Source organism: Mus caroli, unplaced genomic scaffold, assembly GCF_978045245.1.
Source record: "Mus caroli unplaced genomic scaffold, Mus_caroli_1 scaffold_11, whole genome shotgun sequence".
Taxonomy (NCBI): domain Eukaryota; kingdom Metazoa; phylum Chordata; class Mammalia; order Rodentia; family Muridae; genus Mus; species Mus caroli.
In genome coordinates, this window is record NW_028227266.1 from 118,192,676 (window position 1) to 118,214,804 (window position 22,129).

At 43.0% G+C, this 22,129-nt stretch overlaps 1 protein-coding gene across 2 annotated transcripts in view; it reads right to left on the reverse strand.

Annotated features, from left to right (window-relative positions):
- Positions 1-22,129, reverse strand: part of Oxsr1 (oxidative stress responsive kinase 1) — an 83,397-nt gene that overhangs the window by 2,875 nt on the left and 58,393 nt on the right. For both annotated transcript variants that reach the window (XM_021172478.3, XM_085828176.1), the window contains exons 9-17: positions 21,453-21,501; positions 20,644-20,709; positions 16,223-16,345; positions 12,564-12,599; positions 8,264-8,410; positions 6,831-6,895; positions 3,867-3,919; positions 1,765-1,833; positions 557-621 (exon numbers count right to left, since the gene is read on the reverse strand). In XM_021172478.3, the coding sequence (XP_021028137.1) occupies positions 557-621; positions 1,765-1,833; positions 3,867-3,919; positions 6,831-6,895; positions 8,264-8,410; positions 12,564-12,599; positions 16,223-16,345; positions 20,644-20,709; positions 21,453-21,501 (673 nt within the window). The remainder of the gene's footprint in view (positions 1-556; positions 622-1,764; positions 1,834-3,866; positions 3,920-6,830; positions 6,896-8,263; positions 8,411-12,563; positions 12,600-16,222; positions 16,346-20,643; positions 20,710-21,452; positions 21,502-22,129) is intronic.

The window sequence follows — 22,129 nt, forward strand, 5'->3', positions numbered from 1 at the left end:
TGAAAGGTCCCTGAGATATAAAGAGGCCACTGTGTTTCTTCTAGAAATGCTGGGGCTGTTTGTATAACTATGTCAAATAGCTCTCTAACTTCCTTGGAAGAGTTAGAGGCCTTGGTTGCAGCTTCTGGGAGGGAGAGAAGTGAGGCCGTGCAGACTGAGAGCGCAGTCAGGGCTTGGGCAGAATGGACGAACACAACTCGGCAGAGCCGTTTTTGGTTTTTCAGGACAGGGTTTTTCTCCGTGTAGCCTTGGCTGTCCTCAAACTCAGCCACCTGCCTCTGCTTCCCAAATGCTGGGATTAAAAGCGTGCACCACCACTGCCCCACTGACTCAGCCTACTCTCTAGCCTTGGCAGTTAGGGGATGGAACAGCCAGTCTGCAGGAGGAGGGGGTGAATGGAATGGCTGGTCTGTAGGAGGTGGGGTGAATGGAATGGCCGTCTGCAGGAGGTGGGGTGGATGGAATGGCCGTCTGCAGGAGGAGGGGGTGAATGGAATGGCTGGTCTGTAGGAGGTGGGGTGAATGGAACAGCTGTCTAGAGAGAAGGGGTGAGTACCAGTTTGAAAGTGACAGATCGGTTGGACTGAGGCTCTTCCACAATCTTCTGCAGATTGGCTGCCACTGCAATCATACAAAGAAAATTAATGAGCAGCTACACAAATACATTTTCAACAATACTTTAAAATCCTAAAATGTTAAAGTTAATGTGAAAGTTAAGAATCTTCGATGGGGGCTGGAGAGATGGCTCAGCAGTTAAGATCACTGACTGCTCTTCCGAAGGTCCTGAGTTCAAATCCCAGCAACCACATGGTGGCTCATAACCATCCGTAATGAGATCTGACACCCTTTTCTGGTATGTCTGAAGACAGCTACAGTGTATTTAGATATAATAATAAATAAATCTTTAAAAAAAAATCTTCAATGGACAATCAGAATGGGAAGAAAGGGCCAGTCATTTTCCAAATCAAAGCTATCACTGATCACTGAATAAATAAATCCTGAGTCACTGTTAAATGAACTCTTTAAAATGTCTGGACTCCCCTAAAGCAACAGCAGAGTAAAAAGTATGCCTTATGTTATGACACCAAAAGCCTGTGATTAGGAGGCAACCGAGTATAGTCTGTGATCTGTTTTTGTTCTACTATTCCATAAATAAGAATCTTTTTCAAATGGCATACTACAAACCCAAGTGTGAGATGTACACCTGTACAATTTTAGCACTGGGCCGGGGGTTGGGGAACTGAGGCAGGAGATAAGTAGTAAGTTTCAGGCCTGCCTGAGCTTCAGAGCAAGACTTTGGCCCCCCAGAAAATAAGGAGAAAAGACACAGACTATACAAGGCACGCACAGCCTGAACTATCCATCAGTTAGTGTTTCAGACCAAGTGCCGGGATGCCCACCTTCACTTCGGTTTTCCTAGGACTCAATCTATAGCCTGCTCATTTCCATGTTTACACACATCAGTCAGTCCGACGTATGAGAGGCAGAGAACACAGATCAGTCGGGCCAATGTATCAGAGGCAACAGAGCCATTATCTCACTGCTTTTCCTGTCATTTCCTCTGCTGTCCCAGAGATAGTCTACCAAGGGTCTGAGGTAGGACAGGTTTTTGCTGGCTTGCTCAGGAACTGTCTTTGATACTATAATTTTAATGAAGCCAAGACTACTTCAAGAAGCACCAGACCTGTTCACTGGAAGCAGGATTTCTTGGTACCATGTATACATCATGACATTAGGGCTAAGAGCAGAAAATAATATGCTTACCTATTACTAAATCCCTTCCATCAACCAGGCCAGCAGAAATGAGCTCCTGAGAAACACCCTCTGCTGTATCTGAAGGAACAAAGAACACAGTGCTGTGTTTCTTGTGTACACATGTCACTGTAATGCTCACGGTCGGCACAGGGAGAACACACCAGAGCCAAGCTAACTGCTCCGTGGGCAGAATTAGGAAGGCAGGTGGGGGTTGTCCTTGACTCTCAGGTGAAGCATTCTTAAAGGTCTGGCCAGGGAACAGAGTCTATATGAACTATATGGCTCAAAGCAGAAGACAATCACTGAGCTGTATAGTGCAGAGCTCATGAGCGAGCGCATCACAAGAGTGAGTGAGCTACAAGGGGAGACAAATCCACTAGCTGTGTTTCAACCCAAAGTGTTGGCATGCCTGAAACTTCCCATCAGTATTAGCAACTGTAGCCTGTTTTTACTTTGGTTTTTCTAGGACTCAATCTCTGTCCTGCTCACTCAATGTTCTACAAAGAACATCTAGTAAGAACTCTAAACTTGAGCTCTCTGAGCTTAGACATGAAATTCAGTGAATTGAATTTCTCAAATTCAAAACTTGAGAAAATACCTTACTATCTTTCCTGAGAATCATGAAAATTTATTATCATCATTATGATGGCAGTTTATTTTCTTACCTACTCATCCTAGGTGAGACAATGTAAGCAATAGATACAACAGAAAGCAAATAGATGAAGTAAACGATCTCAGTCTAATTTCATTTCAGCACCATGGAGGCAGAGGGAGGCAGATCTCTATGGGTTTAAGGCCAGCTAACACTGCACAGTGAGATGCTGCCTCAAACAGCAAACCAACCAGCCAATTTCATCCTTAACTGAATAGGTGCTGGAGTCTCTAGAAGGTACAAGAGAACCGATGGGAGGGGGTGTGGTGGTTTGAATATGCTTGGCCCAAGGAGTGGCACTATTAAGAGGTGTTGCCTTATTGGAATAGGTATGGCCTTGCTGAAGGAAGTGTGTCACTGTGGGGGTAGGTAATGAGACCCTCCTCCTAATCTCGTGGGAGCCAATCAGCCTTCAGATGAAGATGTAGAATTCTCAGCTCCTTCTGCACCATGCCTGCCTGGATGCTGCCATACTCCGGCCTTGATAATGAACTGAACCTCTGAATGTGTAAGCCAACCCCAATTGTTGTTCTTATAAGAGTTGCCTTGGTCATGGTGTCTGTTCACAGCAGTAAAACTAAAACAGGTGGTGTGCACACATTCATACAGATGCCTAGCAATTAAAACTCCTAAAAACATACCTAAAAAGAAAAACACCCTCTGTATATCTGCATGCAGACTGTGGAACCTAGGAACAGACATTTTCTGGCCATTCCTAACTATGAGTTAACAAAGGCAAGAAAAATGACACCTTGTTCCAGGTTGAAGTTCACAATGAGAAGCAGTATTGTGACAAGGTTCAGCTTCCACATGAGGAAAGGGAGCCAGGAACCCTGTGTCTTGCGTGTTTATCAGAGAGAAGCATGTGCAAGGATAAGAGCAAGGACTATGGACTCTGGAAGAACTTGACTTCAGTGCCTCCTTCTAGATTATGAACTGGTTGCTCTGGGTTCCTCTAACCTGGACTTCATCCTCTCCAAATGGGAATCATTGTTCCTTAGATCCCTGTCTTAAGAACTGAATGGGGCCAGGCGTGGTGGCGCACGCCTTTAATCCCAGCACTCGGGAGGCAGAGGCAGGCGGATTTCTGAGTTCGAGGCCAGCCTGGTCTACAAAGTGAGTTCCAGGACAGCCAGGGCTACACAGAGAAACCCTGTCTCAAAAAAAGCAAAAAAAAAAAAGAGAACTGAATGGGATAATGTTTAGGGAAATGCATGCCTCATAGTGAGTGGCATTTATTAATAGGCTTGTATCGATTACTATACAGCTTATTAGAGTCACATCTCCAAATGAAACTACTAGTAAATCCATTGCAGTTTTTCTTCATGTATATTTCCCAAAACCTAAGCAAGGAAGTTTCACCATTCTTTAAAAGCAAACCTTATCTAAATAACAAAAACTTCATACCTACCTAGCAAATTAGCATTCATTGTTGTCAGTCATATTTTGTAATACTCACCTCTCCCAGGAGTAAATTCAAATCGAATATCATTTAGTTCTTTTTTGGAATTCCTATTAAAACAGAATAAGGAAAATAAGAATTTCTGAATATATGCTTACAGTCTGCCAATATATCTGTATACTACATGTATGTATACATCTGTATATGTGTATGCCTGTATATGCATGTATATATGTATGGATGTAACAGGTATATTTTATTTATTTATTTATTATTATATGTGAGTACACTGTAGCTGTCCTCAGATACTCCAGAAGAGGGCATCAGATTTCGTTACAGATGGTTGTGAGCCACCATGTGGTTGCTGGGATTTGAACTTGGGACCTTTGGAAGAGCAGTCGGCGCTCTTAACCACTGAGCCATCTTGCCAGCCCGATGTAACAGGTATTTATGTGAATGTATTTGTATTTAAGAAAGATTATTCTGTTCTCACAGATCATATACTTCGTCCTAATATGCTCATTCTACAGGGCTCTTAGCCAACACTTTTAGCATTATCATCAAATTATCTTATATGACTTTGAATTTATTATCCCCTCTACTGATCAAAGGATTTCTAATTTGAGGATACTCAAATCCATTCCCACACTTAATCCCACTAGAACAACACTATGGTCTAAATTAGACCTATAAACTGTGTTAAAAGCCAGTCCTTGGTGCAGTACTGAGAGGCTACTGAGAGGCTAATACAGTGAGCAGGTCTGTCTACCATAAGGTGAACTGTGCCTCTTCTTGCTTTCTTGTGCACTCTTTGTCTTTTAGGTCACAAGATAAAGCAACATGAAGGCCTTCGTCAAATGTACACACAGACCCTACCACTCTGGACTTCTGGCTTATACTTAAAATGTTAAGACAACATATTACTCTCTAGCCTGGGCTGGCTCAGACTCTCATAAATTCTTCTGCCTCAGGCCCCCAGGTGCTGGGACTATAGGTGTGAGCCACCACACCTGTCTAATCTCTATTACTTATACATTACTCAATCTTTGGTATTCTTGTTTTGACAACAAAACATGAAGAGGAACATATAATCATATAAACTTGAAGGAAAGCCTATGTGCACAGAAAGGAGGGATTTAAATGCTGGAGGACACTGTCATCTGTGGTTCCACTCCCACGTGTCCACTCCAACACACTCACAGAACTAAGTACACATTATTCCTTCAAATCCCACAACAGTGTAGAGAACACATGAGCCCAGAATGAAGAAGAAAGCTTTAGAGGAAGGTTTCTGTCTGTTCTGCGTGAGGAGTATTCTGCTGCTTGTAAGTCTGTGCACCTTGTGCAGGCCTGGTGCCTTCAGAGGCCAGAAGAGGATATCAAATATCCTGGGACTGGAGTTACAGATAGTTCTCATGCAGGTGCTGAGAACCAAACCCTGGTCCTCTGCAAGAGCAGCCAGTGTTCTTAATCACTGAACCATCTCTTCAGCCCCCAAGGTAAGTTTTTAAATGGGACTTAAAATGAGCAGGATTTGAACAGGCAAAGAGGGCAGGAAAAGGAATTGGGCCCATACCGGTAGCAATATGATTGGTGTGGTATAGCTACGATCAATACTCAATGTGTTGAGACTATCTAGGTAGCCTGAAGTTCTAGTTAAGGTAGAGAAATGAGAACATAGTATCTAACAGTACACATGACAAATCACTGTAAATTCAAATTCATTTACCTAAACAGGGGAAAGGGTCAGGTTTATTTCACAAATAATATGCTTGAGGACTTCTCACTGAAACTGGGTGGTTTAACTGGCACTCCAATACAAATAACAATATGGCAAACTGGACTTGAGGTGTTTATCATCTCTTCTGTTCATTTATGTCTGCATAAAGGGGAATAAGAAGCCCACGTCCTACTATTTCCATAAACTGTGCAAACAATCACCCTGGCTGACACCATCCTGCACACCTTTAACCCAGCACTTTGGAGGCAAAGCAGGTAGCTCTCTGTGAGGTTGAGGCATGCATGATCTACACAGTAAGTTCCAGGACAGCCAGGGCTATACAGTTAGTCCCTGTCTCAAAAACACCATAAAACAAACAAGCATAAACAAACAAGCCAGAATAAAATAAACAACAAGAAAACAGAGGCTTCCTCACACAAAGTGTCCTCCACACCCTCCTGAGGCCCATGTCTACTGTGGTAAGACTCAACACAGATTTCTCTGCAGAGACGCGAACACTCTCTGTACAGTGCTATAGGTAAGAGCATCTACCACTGAGTACTTCCTATAGAAAGAAAGTAACCACATTTGCTTTTCAGTGTTGATGATGTAATTTCACTGTTCCCAGCAGAAACCATTTTAAACAGCTCTTGTGACCTCTACCTATAATTCCTGTGTGGTCCTCTACTGCACGGTACTTCAATGGCATACTTTAACACTAAAAGAAGGCCTAGCCTGTCTTTGAGCTATTTTTTTTCATATTCATTTATGACTATAAAGAAACAATATAACATCCAAATTTATTTTACAAAGAAAATTATAGAATCTTGATCCCAACTATTAGTAAGGGAAGGTTAAAACACAGATCTGATACCAATGACGTTTCTTCCTGAGCAACCTCCCTAGGCCTTTCTGTGCATCCTACCATGAACCAATGACAACACAGGCAGTAAACCCGAGAAGCTACAAACTTCTTCGCAGGTTGCTCAATCACAGCCATGAAGTGCCTGTCCTAAGTTCATACGCCCACAAACCCCATCGTCAGACTCCTCCTCAGAGGAGCAGCCATCGTTGCCACTGCCCCAGCATCCTCCATTACAACCCAGATGGCAACACTGTAAATACACATGCTGCTCCTTGCTAAGCAGATATGCATGGCAGTCAACAAACCTGTTAAGAGCTGGATTCTCAGACAAGCAGAAATTCATGTTGGAAACACACGGTGCTCTGCAGTAGCGTACTCTAAGGCCCAGCGATGCCAGCACCTCTAGAGTCCTCAGAAACAGCAAATGCTCACTTACCTTAATCTTAGCACTAGACTGATAGGGATCTTGGTCTCCTGGGACCGTTCTCCTGAAGATTGAGCCTGAAATGCATTGATAGAAAGTCCCTGTCAGGAACATGAAGCAAGGACAATGGCCATCTAAGAAAGACACTTGGCAGGAGTTTCCATCCTCCCCAGCCTAAGTCCTTGTAGTCCCCAAGACAGCCCCTGTGGTGGGAGGGGCCACCTCCAGATGATCAACAAAAGGCAGCTATCAGTTAAGTCAGTGGAATCAGAAAGTTAATTTCCAGGACAGCCTAAAGTAGCTGTCTCCCAGGACTCCATTCAACTCAAGATTCAGGGTCTTTTGAAATCTTTCTGAAACCTATAAAGCTTTGCTTGCTGGAGGACATACATTCTATTTGTCTGACATAATTCCAATCTTTCTGTCAGTTTTTCTAAGACACCTGTATTTTCCCATGTGGCAGATGAAGGAAGGGAAGTCAGCCAAGTGACTAAGTAGCAGTACTCAGAGCAGCGGCCTCCGGGGACAGAACACAAGATGAAGATATACTAAAGAACAAAAGGAAACTTCACAACTGCCATTTCTTCTCACCTAGCATTTCTCTTTTTTTTTAAAGACTTATTTATTTATTATATGTAAATACATTGTAGCTGTCTTCAGACACTCCAGAAGAGGGCATCAGATCTTTTTTTTTTTTGCATCAGATCTCTTTACAAATGGTTGTGAGCCACCACGTGGTTGCTAAGATTTGAACTCAGGACCTTTGAAAGAGCAGTCAGTGCTCTTAACTGCTGAGCCATCTCTCCAATCCCCCCTTTTTTTCCTAGCATTTCTAATAATTAATAAACGAGCTGACAGTGAAACTTTTACTCAGCCAAACGGCATACTATCATGAAATGCAGAGTACCAGATAGAACCACAGTTACTCAGCATGCAGGGACTCGCAGAAGCCATTACTACCCAGAAACTGTCACCACACTACAATCTAATGACAATTGTGTGTGCTTAAGTAAATATTACCTACTTTAACAAAGGTAACCCTTACAAAATAGACAAGTATCTTCAACAGAATACATTTGATAAGAGAGAGCCTAAAGAATTACACCAGCATTAATGAGTGTGAGTGAGCAAAGGGGAAACTAATGGCTGACTCTCCAGGCTCAGAGGAAACTCCTCCACTGCACTAGGCTTCCTTAAACTTCACAAAGATCTAATGAAGAACAACTGACAATATGCTACCAGATTTTTTGTACTTGGTATATTTTCATAAGTGACTTATTTTGATGCTTAAAAACCTGTGTGATCCTTATAAAGCTCTTTTATTAGTACCTGTAACACTATCAAGACAGAATTTCTCACTTGTTCCAAACCAAAGTATCAATGGGCATTACTACTGTTCTATCATCTGCCCACAGGCGACGGGCCAGGAAAGAGTCCCCACTTACCTGTGCTGGTTTTGCTGGCTCTGCAGGGGGCAGGAGAGAGACTTGAGCTGGCTGTGTGGGCATCTGGCCAGCTGGCTGAGGTAGATGCGCAGAAATCTGTTCTGGAACTTGAAGCAAAGTCCCCATGGGCTCAGCTGCCGAGAAGAGCTGCAGGAAAGACACGCAGCGCTGCAGAGTGAGTGGGAAAGCTCTGCACCATCTCAGTGGGCACATGGGGCGAGGACCGAACTTCTGTGCCATCTCAGTGGGCACACGGGGCGAGGACCGAACTTCTGTGCCATCTCAGTGGGCACACGGGCCAGGACCAAATTTCTGTGCCATCTCAGTGGGCACACGGGGCGAGGACCAAACTTCTGTGCCAGTGATACTCACATTCACTGCACTTGTCTGTACTATATACTATTCAGTATTTCTAAGCATTCTAAACTCCTTTTGGTTTTGGTTTATATAGGAGAGTGTTTTGTTGTTTTATTAAAGAGGCTGGTCTGCAACTTGCTAGGTAGTCGAGGCTAATCTCCAGTCGCTTCCCAAGTGTGGGAGTATGCACATGTGCCATCACACCTGTCTAGCAACTTTCTGAGGTATAACCTGTGAAAGATGAACCTAGTGGCAGGGACTGGATTGTCACTGCCCGGCCTCTGGAAAAGGGAGAGTAGATTAGTACTCTGTGAGAAAGGGTTGTCTAACTAACTGACAGACAATTAACAACCACAATATACAAAGAACCCAAAAGACAAAAGAATCAAGGAAATGAATGATCCAATTTAAAGTGTTCTAGGAATCTAAACAGAATTCTCAACAGAAAGAATGAAAATGGCGTGGAAACACCTCAAGATGTACGGAGTGCCCCATCCTAAGCAACCACAGAAATGCAAATTGAAATAACTTTGGCATTTCACCACCCCAATCAGAACTGCAGACATCAACAAACCAACTGACAAGTGCAGGTGGTGGTAGGGAAATGCCGGTTAGAAATTAGAAATAAATCTACCATGGAAATCCAGCGAGGCCACTCCTGGATATGCCCAAAGGACTTAATACCCTACTCCACAGGCACCTGTTCGGCAATGTTCATGGCTACTCTGTCCATTACAGCCACTAAATGGAACAACTTAAAATGCCCTTCAGCAGGTAAGTAGACAAAGGCAGTGTGGCTCATTACACAACAGGCTATACTCAGCTGTAAAGAAAACTGAATCCATGAACTTCCCAGGTAAAAAGTAGACCCAGAAACCAAGAAAAGACCAGGGCTGGGGTGAACCGGGAGAGGAAGAGCAGGAAGTGGGTGAGGGGACAAGGAGATGAGTACAAGGAGAGGCTCCAGCTGGGGAGGGGAAAGAAGAGCAACAGAGAAGAAGGAAGTCAAGGGGAGAAGAGAAGCCAGGCTGTCTGAGGAGTCCTTTTATTTCTGTACGTAGATGTTACTTACTATGACACACAATCATATTACAGAAGGAGGCCGAGGCAGGAAGGTAAGGAGGACAGGCTAGACAGGATCCCTGGTGAGATCTTGTCTGAGGGTGGAGGAGGATGGGAAGTGTGTGACAGCACGGACACTGTACGCTTCAAATGTTCAATACAGTTTAATTAGCGAATCTGGAGGACAACCAGAGCTTGATTATAAAACTAAGCTAAACATATTTAAAATTAGCTACTGGGAAAAATATCAATGAAGTGAAAAATATTTTACTAGTAAAAGATAAAAGTCAAGGGGCAATAATAAAGTCTTACTTTTGACAGAAAATAATGACAGGCAGACAGACAGACAGACAGACACACACACACACACACACACACACACACCCCTTCCCTAACACTGTGTCTAAGTAAAGCCCCAGGAGCCCGGCTGGAAATCTGACTCACTGCTTCGGAGGGCTTACTGCTCTTGCAGAGGACCAGAGTGTGGCTCTCAGCACCCGCATTAGGCAGATAATAACTGCCTGGAATTCCAGCCCAGGGATCTGATGCACTCTCTCACCTCTGTGAACACCTACACCCATGTGCTCCTACATACATACATACATACATACACACACATACAAATTTAAGTTAAATTTACAATTAAGAACCAAGGAGACCAAGAATAAACCTTAAGGAAACTTTTATGTTCATTAGTCCCATAGTAAAAAGCTCGTACTTGTATTAGATTTTTGACAGAAAAATAGAAGTTAAAGATTAGTTAGTTCTAAGTAAGTCATGTATTATTAATAGAATTTCAAAAGGCCAGCTTCCACATTGCATGTCCACATGATTATCTACCTTAAAGGCATAAATGATCTAGAAAACAAAGAAATAAAACGTGAAGGGATATGGTTGTAGTCCAGCCTCACAGGTTTGAGTCTCAGTACTGCATAAAACCAAGCATGGTAGTACAAGCCTATAATCCTAGCCCTGAGGAGGCAGAAGCAGAAGTTCAGCATCTGGGTCAGCCTCGGCTACATAGTGAGATGGAGGGTACACTGGGCTATGACATCCTGTCACCAAAACAAAAGCAGGAGTCAGGGAAAGTAAATATGAAAATTTGGAATGTCAGAATACTGTTGTAGGGAAGCCAAATGGCACCACACCAGCACTAAGAAGATAACAAAACAGCAGAGCACAGCGGCACACACTTTGTAGTCCCAGTACTTAGATGCTGAGGCAGTGGGATTGTGAGTCTGAGGCCCTGGACTACAAAGTAGTACCTTGTCTCAAACCAAACAAGCTGAAAACATAAACAGAATTCCCACAGTTCAGCAATTCCGCTTCTAGACGTCTAGCTCAGAGAACTGAGAGCAGGTGTTACACACTGGCGTTCGTAACAGCGCTATCCACTACTCAAAAGACGGAAGCACTTCAACTTGCAGATGTCATCTGAGAGCTGCTACAACACGGATGCACCACAAGGACATTGTGTGGGGAAAACAGCCGATGAGAAAATAAAAAACACTGTGACTCCACTAATACGAAGCACACAGAATAATCAACTGTTTTGACCTGCCAGCTTCCAAAATGACATAGAGACAATTATTATTTATTAAAACTCAGGCCTTTGCTTAGGCGATTTCCCAACTGGCGTGTATAACTTCACTAGCCCATCTATACTAGTCCACATTTGCAACCAACTCTCACAATGTCTCAGTGTGTCGGACTTCCTCCCTCTCTGGCTGGCAACTTCCACACCTCTCAATTCTTCCTACAGCTCCTATCTCTGCCCAGAAGTTCTGCTTTTCCTATTGTGCCTTCGCGCTGTCAGCTATTTATTAAGCCAATGGGAAGGTGAAGGAGGTGAATGTTTACAAAATATGATGCAGGTACTGAACAACTGGAATAACAATACCAAAGTCCATTCTCAGCTCTCTATTGGTAGGAAATCAACATTTGAATAATGCAGAGACAACGTTTACATAGTGCACAAATATTATCCTAACAAGACAGGGTTTCTCTGTGTATCCCTGTCTATTGTGGAATTCACTCTGTAGATCAGGCTGGCCTCAAAATGAGAGAACCTCCTGCCTCTGCCTCCCAATCTTTTAAGAGGGTGGGGTAAAGAACAAGGTCTCAGTGTCTTCCAAGCTAACTTTGAACTCATTATGTAGCCAAGAAGAATCTTGAACTTTTAATCCTGCTACTTGACAAAAACTGGGACTTCAGGGATATGCATCACACTTAGTTTTATGTAGCATGGGGGATGGAACTCAAGGCTTCTGCTGTGCTATCATCAAAGCCATAACCTCAGCTCCTGATGGATTTTCACTGGCCAAAAGGACTGATGGATTTTCACTGCACATGATGTCAGGCCTTGGAAAGAGAGTGATCCCAGGCGTACTGAGAGTGAGGAATGGGAACACACAGCAGTGGGAGTGTGTCAGTGTGTTGGTAGTTAAGATACACGAGATTATTCAGATACATAAATCATGTACACAGTAATGCACATAAGCTGCGTATAGCACACAGACAGAGTGTCCACAGATTAAGAGCAAATGTAAGTTTTTAAATCACATACCATACAAAAAGAGAAGGTGCTACCAGGAAGAAGAATGTACAACACAATAGGCCAGGAAGTCACGTCCCTCTGGTAGTAAGAACAGTCCACTGTACAGGGCAATGTTTGTGGGATTTCCTATCACTTTCCACTTCAAGCAAAGCAAACCTACAAACAACTCAGCAAGCAAGGAAGCCAGATCAAAGTCTGGCCGGTACAATGAACGCCTCATCAACACTGAATCCCACAGAGACAGACACACACTGCTTGACACGCTTACCTAAGAACAAAATAAAATGTCTCTTTACAAGAGCTTGGTAGCCTCCAGTTACTTACCTCAGAGTTTGATACTGAGTCTTTTACTCGGGGAGACTGAAAGAGACACAGAAAGAGACACTTATTAACTGAGACGGTAAGATGACTTGTGGTCAGTTTCCAATAGTGAATTCCAAGAAACTGCAAGTAATGCTAACCGTAAGTCACTCTGTTCCATAACAGACTCTGTTCCATAAACTAACTCGAATCTAAGTTTTCTGAGAAGAGAAAGCTGTTGTGATATCATTACAGTCTTTGTCCAGGTAGTCAATACTGAACATATCAATATACTTACTGTATTACAAGTTAACAGTGACAGCCAGGCATGGTGTCTCATGCATGTGACACCAGCACTCAGGAGGCGGAGGCAAGCAGATCTCTCCAAGTCTACAAATTGAGCTCCAGTCCAGCCAGGGCTACGTAGTGAGACACACACCCTTACCCACCCACCCCTGCACCAATCTCAAACAGAATAGAATATATCACATCAAAACAAAAAGAAAATTGTACGAAGAAGTTTTATAAGCAAACACCCAGGTGGTCTGAGTTCCCAGGAAGTCGAGGCCATCCTCCAAAGCAAATCTCTTCTCACTGATCATAAGCATATTATGTACCTACGGTCAATTACAGAGGGACTCTACCTTCAAGCTACTTATCAACATATCTTCTAAGTCCCAGTATAAATGTTCTTGCATGTGCATGTTTATGGCTAAGCTATCTACAACAGCTACATGTCCATTAATAGAAAATTAGATAAAATAAATGTGCTAAGTATACAATGGAATTTTATTCAGCGATAAAGAAAAACAAAAACATGGCATCTGCAGGAAAATGAGTAAAATCGGAAATCTTTAGGTTGAATGGAAACCAGCCACTCTGTAAAAGACAAATACACGTGTGGTGCCTATATTCAAACTGTCATTTGTATTTGCATTTTTAGTGAGTTTAGAAAGAGAACCGTAAAAGTTGAAGAACATATTTTCCTAGGGTTGGTTTAGAAATCATGAGATGCACATGGCAAGAAAACAGGAGATATTGGAAGGGATGAAGGAGAACCAGGAAGACATGAGCTGGAGACAAAGAAGGGGATGGAGCAAGAATATAGCTGTGAACAAGACATCAAGAACAAGATGTGAACAGAATGCAAAGCAAGACCTACCACTTTGTATATTAATTGTTAAACTGATTTTAAGAATTCTCAAGGTAAATAAATATAAAAACAAAAACTAAAATGAGAATAATCATGTGGCTGAGTATGGCACAATTGTATATATGCATGAAGGAATTTAAGCCAGAGTAGATATGTATGTAGGTTTCCAGGTTTAAAGCTGTCAGTCTTACAACAGCCAAGACACGGAACCTGGTAAGAGGTCCATCAACAAGGGCTCCATTTTCAATGATGAATGAACCTGCAGGTAAAGTTAGTAAGCAAGACTCAGATAAACTGATATAATTTTCTGTTATATGAAGAATCTAGGCTAAAAGAGATGGCAGAGAGAAGAGAGGAACAGACACACAGCATGGAACACAACCAAATAAGCAGACAGAGAGATGGAGGCTGTGCACAGGAAAGCAGAGGGGAGGGAGGGCGTGCTGGATGGGGACACAGAGGAGACAGCAGCAGGAGATGAGGACAAAGTGCAGTGGTGCATAGATAGGAACATATGCCAAGGGAGCCCACAACCCTACATGGCAACTAAACCCTTCTATTTATAAATCACAGACTTACTGGTAAGCAATGGGCGAAATTCACCTTGCCAAGTACCCAATGAATAAGGCCAACAGCCTGCCTAAGGCAGTGTCGACACAGAAGCAAAGGGAAGCAGCAAGGGTGTCAGTGTTAACAAAGAGACATCACGAACGGTGTCTGTAGCGATGTTACTTATCTTTTAAAAACTAAATAGCAATATGAAGATAAAATAAGGGGAAACAATCCATAAAGGTCTGGTCTTAAAGAGGCAGCTATGTGGGACACAAAAAGCAAAAGAATAACCATCTGCTCTAGAGCAACGCCTAACATGGGACGGACTGGAGAAGCGGTGAAGGAGATAAAGGAATGGAAAGCTATCTTGAAGGACAGCACAGGAACTACCCAAAATTAGAAGGGAAACAAATGTTGGCCACTTCTGTCTTTTGCAGGACTTTTCTAAACTTAATGCTTAGTATATATTTGTCGATTTTCATTGGCAAGGTCTTAAAAAACGTAGCACACCTTTAATCCCAGCACTAAGGAGGCAGACGCAGGAGGATCTCTATGAAGCTAAGGCCAGAATGCTCATAGAGATCTCCAGGACAGTCAGGTCTGCAAAGAGACTGGCTCTAAAAAAACAAAACAAAAGCAAAGTGGTCCTAAGAACTCCATGGGAGTAAATCCCACAAGGCAAACATGCCCATTATGAAACTTACCCACTCCAAAAGAAAGACCTCAAGGCTTCGAGCACAAGCACGGATGTACAAACACAGACAGACAGAGACACACACAAGATACTCAGTATATACCAACTAAAGAAGTCTACTATTCCTTCTAGCACAAGCACGGATGTGCAGACACAGACAGAGACAGAGACACACACAAGATACTCAGTATATACCAACTAAAGAAGTCTACTATTCCTCTCCGAATAAAGCATATTATGTTGCAAGGTCTTCTGGCTACAATTCTTCTACAATGTCTACCAATTTTCTACTGAAAATTTTACAATTTTGGTTTATTTAAAAAACACAGAAACAGGGTTGGAGATGGTTCAGTGGTTAAGAGCACTGACTGCTCTTCCGGAGGTCCTGAGTTCAATTCCCTGCTATACATGGTGGCTCTCAACCATCAGTAATGAGATCTGATGCCTTCTTCTGAAGACAACTACAGTGCACTCATATACAGAAAATAAATAAATCTTTAAAACAAAAACAAAAAGACAAAAACTTACAGAAACATAAGAACGTGCTTTTGTTATGTTCCGGTGCTAGGATGTGACATGGGACTGCTTCAGACTGTCCACAGCAGATGACCACCATTTATTTGCCTCATGCTATAGAAGGGGCTTGATCCTGCCAGCTGCAGAGAGTTTCTGCGACTGTGTGACATTTGGAATTCTGGGAACTTTTCAGAGGGTTTGTAAATTATAGCACTTCACCCACCCACCCCCTGGGGGGGGGGGGATGTTATTGTTGGTTGTTATTAGTTGGTTGAGGTTTGTTAAGAAGTCACACACAAAGAAGAAACAAGAAGAAGTTAGATATTCTGACAGGGAAGATCAAACCTGTCCCATGGAACTTGACACCCTAACCAGTAGGAAGTAGTCTAAGGATAGCAGCGCCCCCTTCAGACCCCTGACTTTATTCCGAGAACTCTTTCCTTTCCTCTCTATCCTTTTTTTCCTCTTACTGGTGTTAGTGGTTTCAAAGGGTGGAAGAAAGAAGAAGTCACAGGGTAGCAAACAACAGCTACATCTAGCCATTAGTAGCATCCACTTACTCTGCACAGCACGATGGTTTTCCCCTGTAGCCATGGCTATTTTAACATACCCTACCTGATAGCACATTGAGAGACTGACACTCTAACGTGCTCCGTAATGAAGTAGAAAAGCCCGTCTGCAGTGCTTGTCTTCTTTCTGTTTTAGCTCTTCCAGCTGTAACCAGACTCAGAAGCAACTCTACAGTCTATGCTGGCAAATGTGACTTACCCTGAGCTGAGAAATGGCAGCTCTCCCTTCCTCGCTCTCCTCATCAAACTCATCGTCACTCCACTCCCAGCCTCCGTCCTCTGTCTTATGGAGACGGCCACTGGAGCCAGGGACTCTGCGGACCTGAGCGACAAAGGCGTGTGGGTTAAGAAAGTACTTTGTGCACACTTGTAAAAGGAAGTTCAAGTCTACTTTCCATCCCTCCATCACCTAAAGAAAACAGTAACTGAGTCATGTGTCCCTAAAACGCCACATCCTCCAACCCTTAATCTGCTCTACCCAGACTTTAACCACAATCCTCTTTACTCTGAACTCCAATAATATTGTTTATGTTAAGGCGTAAGGGAAAATCTAACACATTCACATACCAAGACATTGAAAGGGGAGGAGAGACTGTTCCACACCCACTGCAGACAAGCCCAAGCCAAGGGAAAGCACCCACTCTTTTTCCAATGTTTGATTTCCTCTTTTGGGTCAGGACCTGACTGTGTAGCTCTGGTTAGCCTGCAACTTAGAGTCTAGACCAGGCTGTGACATTGATCAGCTGCCTGTCTCCAGAGTGTTGGGATGTGTGCCAACATGCCCAGCTTCAACGTTTTAATTCAAAATTATAAATTATACTTCACAGAGATTCAAGAGTTCAGGAGCCAAGCAAGTAGAGACAGGCAAAGGATGTAGCTCAATGGTCAAACACCAGCCTAGGAAGCAAGGCCCTGAGATCAGTGCTCAGGACTGAGGGTGTGGGGTGGATGCTACATGCCAGCCAAAGTGGTCTGTGCCCACTTCTTAGATGAGAGTAAAAGGAGCAGGCATTCAAAGCCACCAATGACACTGAGTGAGTTAAAAGGGCAGCCTGAGCTACATGAGATCCTGACTCAAAAACAAACAAACAAACAAACAAACAAACAAACAAAAACAACCAAGCTCACTATCTTCTTCCTAATTCTAGCTTTCTTTGGAAAGTTATATCCATCTCTCTACTGGGTATATAGCATTATTGCTTGATATGGGGGGGTCTATTTTAGGAGTTCTCGATGTATGGACTTTCCACAGTTGGAAGATGAGTATTTCACTGTAATCTGTGCCCTACTCTCTCTGAAAATCTTGCCTAATCTCTTCCCCCTACATTTAGAAAACATACGTATCCCACCGCAGTAATCTTCTTTAAGAAGCCTCAAAAGAGCCCAAGGAAGCTTCTTGGATCTCATGACTTTCGGTCTTATGTTCTTCCTCCAGAATTGTCGTGTACATTTATTACAGCCAACTATTTTTTCAAATTTTAATTTGTAATGTGTATGAGTGTTTGCCTGAATGCATCTGTTTACCACTTGGTGGAGGCTACAGAGGCCAGAAGAGGGTCTTGGATTCCCCCGGAACTGGGAATAACAGTCATGAACCACTATCCGCATGCTGGGAACTAAACTAGGTACTCTGAAAGAGCAGACAGCATTCTTCACCACTGAGCCACCGTCACAGCTCCTTCCCTCAATTCCATCTTAAACTGGACTCATGACACGGTTAGGAAGAGGGTCCAGCCCAGAGGACCCAGGCTAACCCTGACCTGAAACCCTCCTCCAAGTCCTAGCTTTCATGGCACAGAAGGTGCCGAACAAGCTTCTGACGGAGGGAAGCAACCAGTAGTCCTACCCACGGCAGCGCCTGTGAACCACAACACTCAGCACTGCGGCCATGCCATGCTGACCTCCTCGCCTTGGTGGGAACGAGCAGCTCTAATTGGACCTAAGGCCTGCTCAACAAAAGGGAGACTATGCCTAGTACTAGAAACCTAACCACCCAGCCAGGGCTAATGGGGTCAAGGCCTTGAAGGAAAGCCTACAGTTGTCACTCTTCCTAGGCCAGCATAATCTCTAACCACAATCTGAATATTTGTCCTTATACTCATAAGTGTAACCTACACCCACAGCAAGGAAACTCACTTTGCTAAGATGGAGTCCACTACAAAAAACTGCAACCAATCAACATGTAAGGTGTAGACCCATCCCAACTGACCCGTCCACAACACAGCCCCTGCACCTCAGGCTCAGGGGACAGTTCCAAAGACGGGGTGGTGACCACTATTTTTATTACTGTTTTCAATTTACTACTATGAATGATGGACAGCTCCACTGAGATGTGAGTCACACGGCACACGGGGTGCACAGTGAGAGAAGTTCAGGTGCCTGGGCTGTGTAGATGTAGAGTTGCATGAGGTGCTACTACATCCAAACTGAGAACATGTTGGTCACCATTCTTCACACACGTCACAGCCACCAGGTCACTGCCTGTTTCTCCCCCACTTTTCTCAGCTCTGGGAAACTGGCCTACTGCACGTCTCTGTGCACTCTTGAACATCTCACACAGAATCATATAGTGTGTACTAATAACACATTTTAAAAGTATATTCATGTTATAACATGGACCATTAAAAATGCTCCTGAACTTCCAATTGGAACGTGTGTGTATATATCACACACACACACAACTCTTAATAGATAGATAGATAGATAGATAGATAGATGGAGATATATATGTAGCAAGCTGAAAATACACTGGCTCCACCTACCCTAGCAAACACCAACACTAAGCTTCAAGTGACACTGGCGATGTGGCTGACCAGGAGCTGCCAGCCTCTCCATGGAACTAGAAAAATGTTTATACTGTGGTGTTCATCTCTCCTTCCCTTCCTCCCCTGCCACCCTTTCCTTCTACCTTTTTAGATGAGCTCTCACTACATTGCTCAGTCTGAGTCTCAAACTCCTGTGCTCATGTGACCAAACTGCCTCAGCCTCCAGGTGCTAACATTAGAAGTATGCAGTACTAACCCCGGCAGCCGCTACCAAATGACTTACCTTCTCATGAAATCATAATGGAAGCACTGCTAAGTGGAGAAGCTCTGTAAATCGCATTTCGTTATGTGGACACAGCGTATGCTACAGCTGCTCACAAAGATGCCTAAGCTAGCCTCTCGCTTCCAACCCTTTTGTTTCAGCCGCCAAAATACTATAGGCGTATGGTTGCAGGTGTATGCTATCCGGCCCAGCTTGTGCTTCCCTGAGATCAGAGTTCACTGATCTAAAGAAATCACAGTGCAAACAGCAAACAATTCCAATTAGGACGTACTGTGATTACAAGCATAGAGATTTAAACTGCATTCAAATTATTTGCAAATGTTTACTGGGCACAAAGAAGTGACTTAACCCTACTGAGATGTGGTGTGAAGTAAGGTTCTGTTCTAATAACGTAGAAAGGCTGTCATGTGTTAGATGGTGATAAGTTCTTCAAAAAAGTAAAGCAAAACATGATGGAAGAGAGAGTTATGGGAAGGAATCGTTGTAGATCAGGAGGTCAGAGAACAAAGTTATGGGAAGGAAGCACTGTCAGTCAGGTGGTCAGAGAAAACTCCTTTAGGAAGTGCTACACTAACAACCTACAGTGAGGAGGTGCAATGCACAGAGCGTTTCCCCCATACCCAACCATTCTGAACTTGCCATTCCTCAGACATCAGGTGTCAGTCATCTGGGATGACTGTGCCAAAGCCTGTGATTCAGCTAAGTAACAGCAGTTGATAAACACAGGGGAAAGAAGAGGCTAGCTGCTCAGGAACACTATGGAAGCGTCCATATCTGCAGAATGGCAAAGCTCTGAGGTGAAGGCGAGTTTAGGTGCTCTGAGTGACTGTTAGTGAGACTATAAGCTCAGAATATTTAACATACATTTGTTCTTCATGAAGCAAAACCTCTGGATAATAGCAGAAATCTCAACAAGTGAAATGTATGCGTAGTGGGCTTCTACCAGAAGGGTCCTAACATCCCAGGTAGGCCTTCTACTGTATCTATGGAACAGAGGGTCTTGGTCTTCCCCCTCCAGTCTATCATCAACAGACATCCTTGGGACAGTATTGTTTCCACATTTGCTAAATCTCCCTTAAGGGGAGAAGAGCAAGAAAAATGGGAGATTTGATTTTGGTGAAATGGCAAATGTGTATTTTGTCCAAACTGAAACTTCAATGGATTCCTTATGTTCAAACGATGAACAACATTCTTAGAAATAACACACACAAAACATAGTGCTTTGTTATAACATGTCTTAAGATTAGGAGGTAATATGACTTATACCCCAAGCTATAATTGCTATGCAAAAATCTCCATCTCACTCTGGATAGCTGGAAACAGTGATTCAACAGGGTTTGAACTGACTCACTGCCTACCTTGTTATACCTGGATACAGCAGAATGATACCTAAGCACACAGCTGACAGGAATTTGCTGACTTGGTATATCAAATGCATCAAAATAGCTGAAAATAAGTACCCTCACTTCTATTTACAGAGTAGTACCCAGTTTAAAAATGCAAAACAAAAACAAAATCCCTGCAAGTCTATTCTAAGCAACTGAAGAAAATTGAATTAAATACCTAACTTACCTTTTTAGATCTTTCAGAAATGGTAGGTGCTCTCTGGAGTATTTTTTCTTGAAGAAATTCTTTATTCTGGAAAAGAAAATTCAGTTTCAGAAAGTCAGTTATCGGAACATTTTAGTGAATCCACCATGTGACACAGACGTCAGTCACAGTTAATTGTGGTAAGTAAAGTGCACTGTGGAAGAGATGAGGGGTTTCCACTCCAAAGGTTTTTATACAACACTTCCATTATTTTTCACCTATAGACAAAACTTCAGTGTGCACTAGAAACCGTTTTCTATGAAAAGTCACTTTACTGTACATTCTTTGTCTTTGGTCCTACATTACCAAATATACTAATGCATTAAGTTGGCATATGAGGCATTTAGCACTAAACCTTGAAACTAGACTGCTTTTACAATAGGAAAAGGCAGGTTCCTGTGTATACAGATGCATATGCATGTGTGTGTACTGTGCCCACCAGCCACCTGTTAGCCAAGGCTTACTATACAAGGAGCTCTAGGGACCCATCTGTGTCCACTTCCCCAGTTAGGGAATTATAAGCCAAGTTTCCATACCTTACTATTTTTGTGGGTTCTAGGGATCAAATTTATGTCACCATGCTTATGTGGAAAGCATTTCACTCCAGCTCACAATACATACATAATACCTTTAGCAATTATTTTATGCACCATCACATCTCCACATGTAATCATCTTAGAAATGCAACTGGGAAGACAGCAGGAGCGACTGAGGCGCATCGCACGGACACACACTCAGAAGCTGGGAGGAGCGGTCTACACACACACACACTCGGAAGCTGCAATGCCCACCTTTGCTTTCTGGAAAAACTTGTGCCTCAACAGTTCTGCTGCTGTTGGCCTAAAAGCAGAAAGGAGAGGTTTGAGTTTTGAAGCATATTGTCAATTTCCATCTTCAAAAAATTAGAAATTATTTCCTGGACAGCTAACTAAACTCAGTACATTCCGCTTTCACCTGCTAAACATCAAAATAATGGTTCAGGACACTGAGTAGAACAAAAGCACAAATAGCAATGTGCCAATGAGTGGCCAGGTGCTGGGTGGCACCTTTAATACCATCACTCAGAGGAAGAGGCAGGAGGATCTCTTGAGCTTGAGGCCAGCCTGGTCTACATAGTGAGTTCCAGGACAGCCAGGGCTACACAGGGGAGGCCCTGGGGTTAGTGGGGATAAGGAAAGTGATAATCAGAATTGTAGAATGTTTGAAAAGTTCATTAGTAAACCACAGTTTCTAGAAGAGAATTCTTAGGGCTCCCAGTGTTTGCTATTTAGCTACACCATTTTAAGGGAACCAGACAATACCTACCTAAAAGTTTTACCAAAGCATACAAATGCATTTAAACTGGAAGAAAAGCAATCAAGCAACTGGTTTTTGTTACATAGAAGCCCAACAAGTTTAATTTTAAGTCAACTATGGATTCTTAGAGATGTCCCAATTTCCCTTTAAGAAAAAAATTAAGAAAAAAATT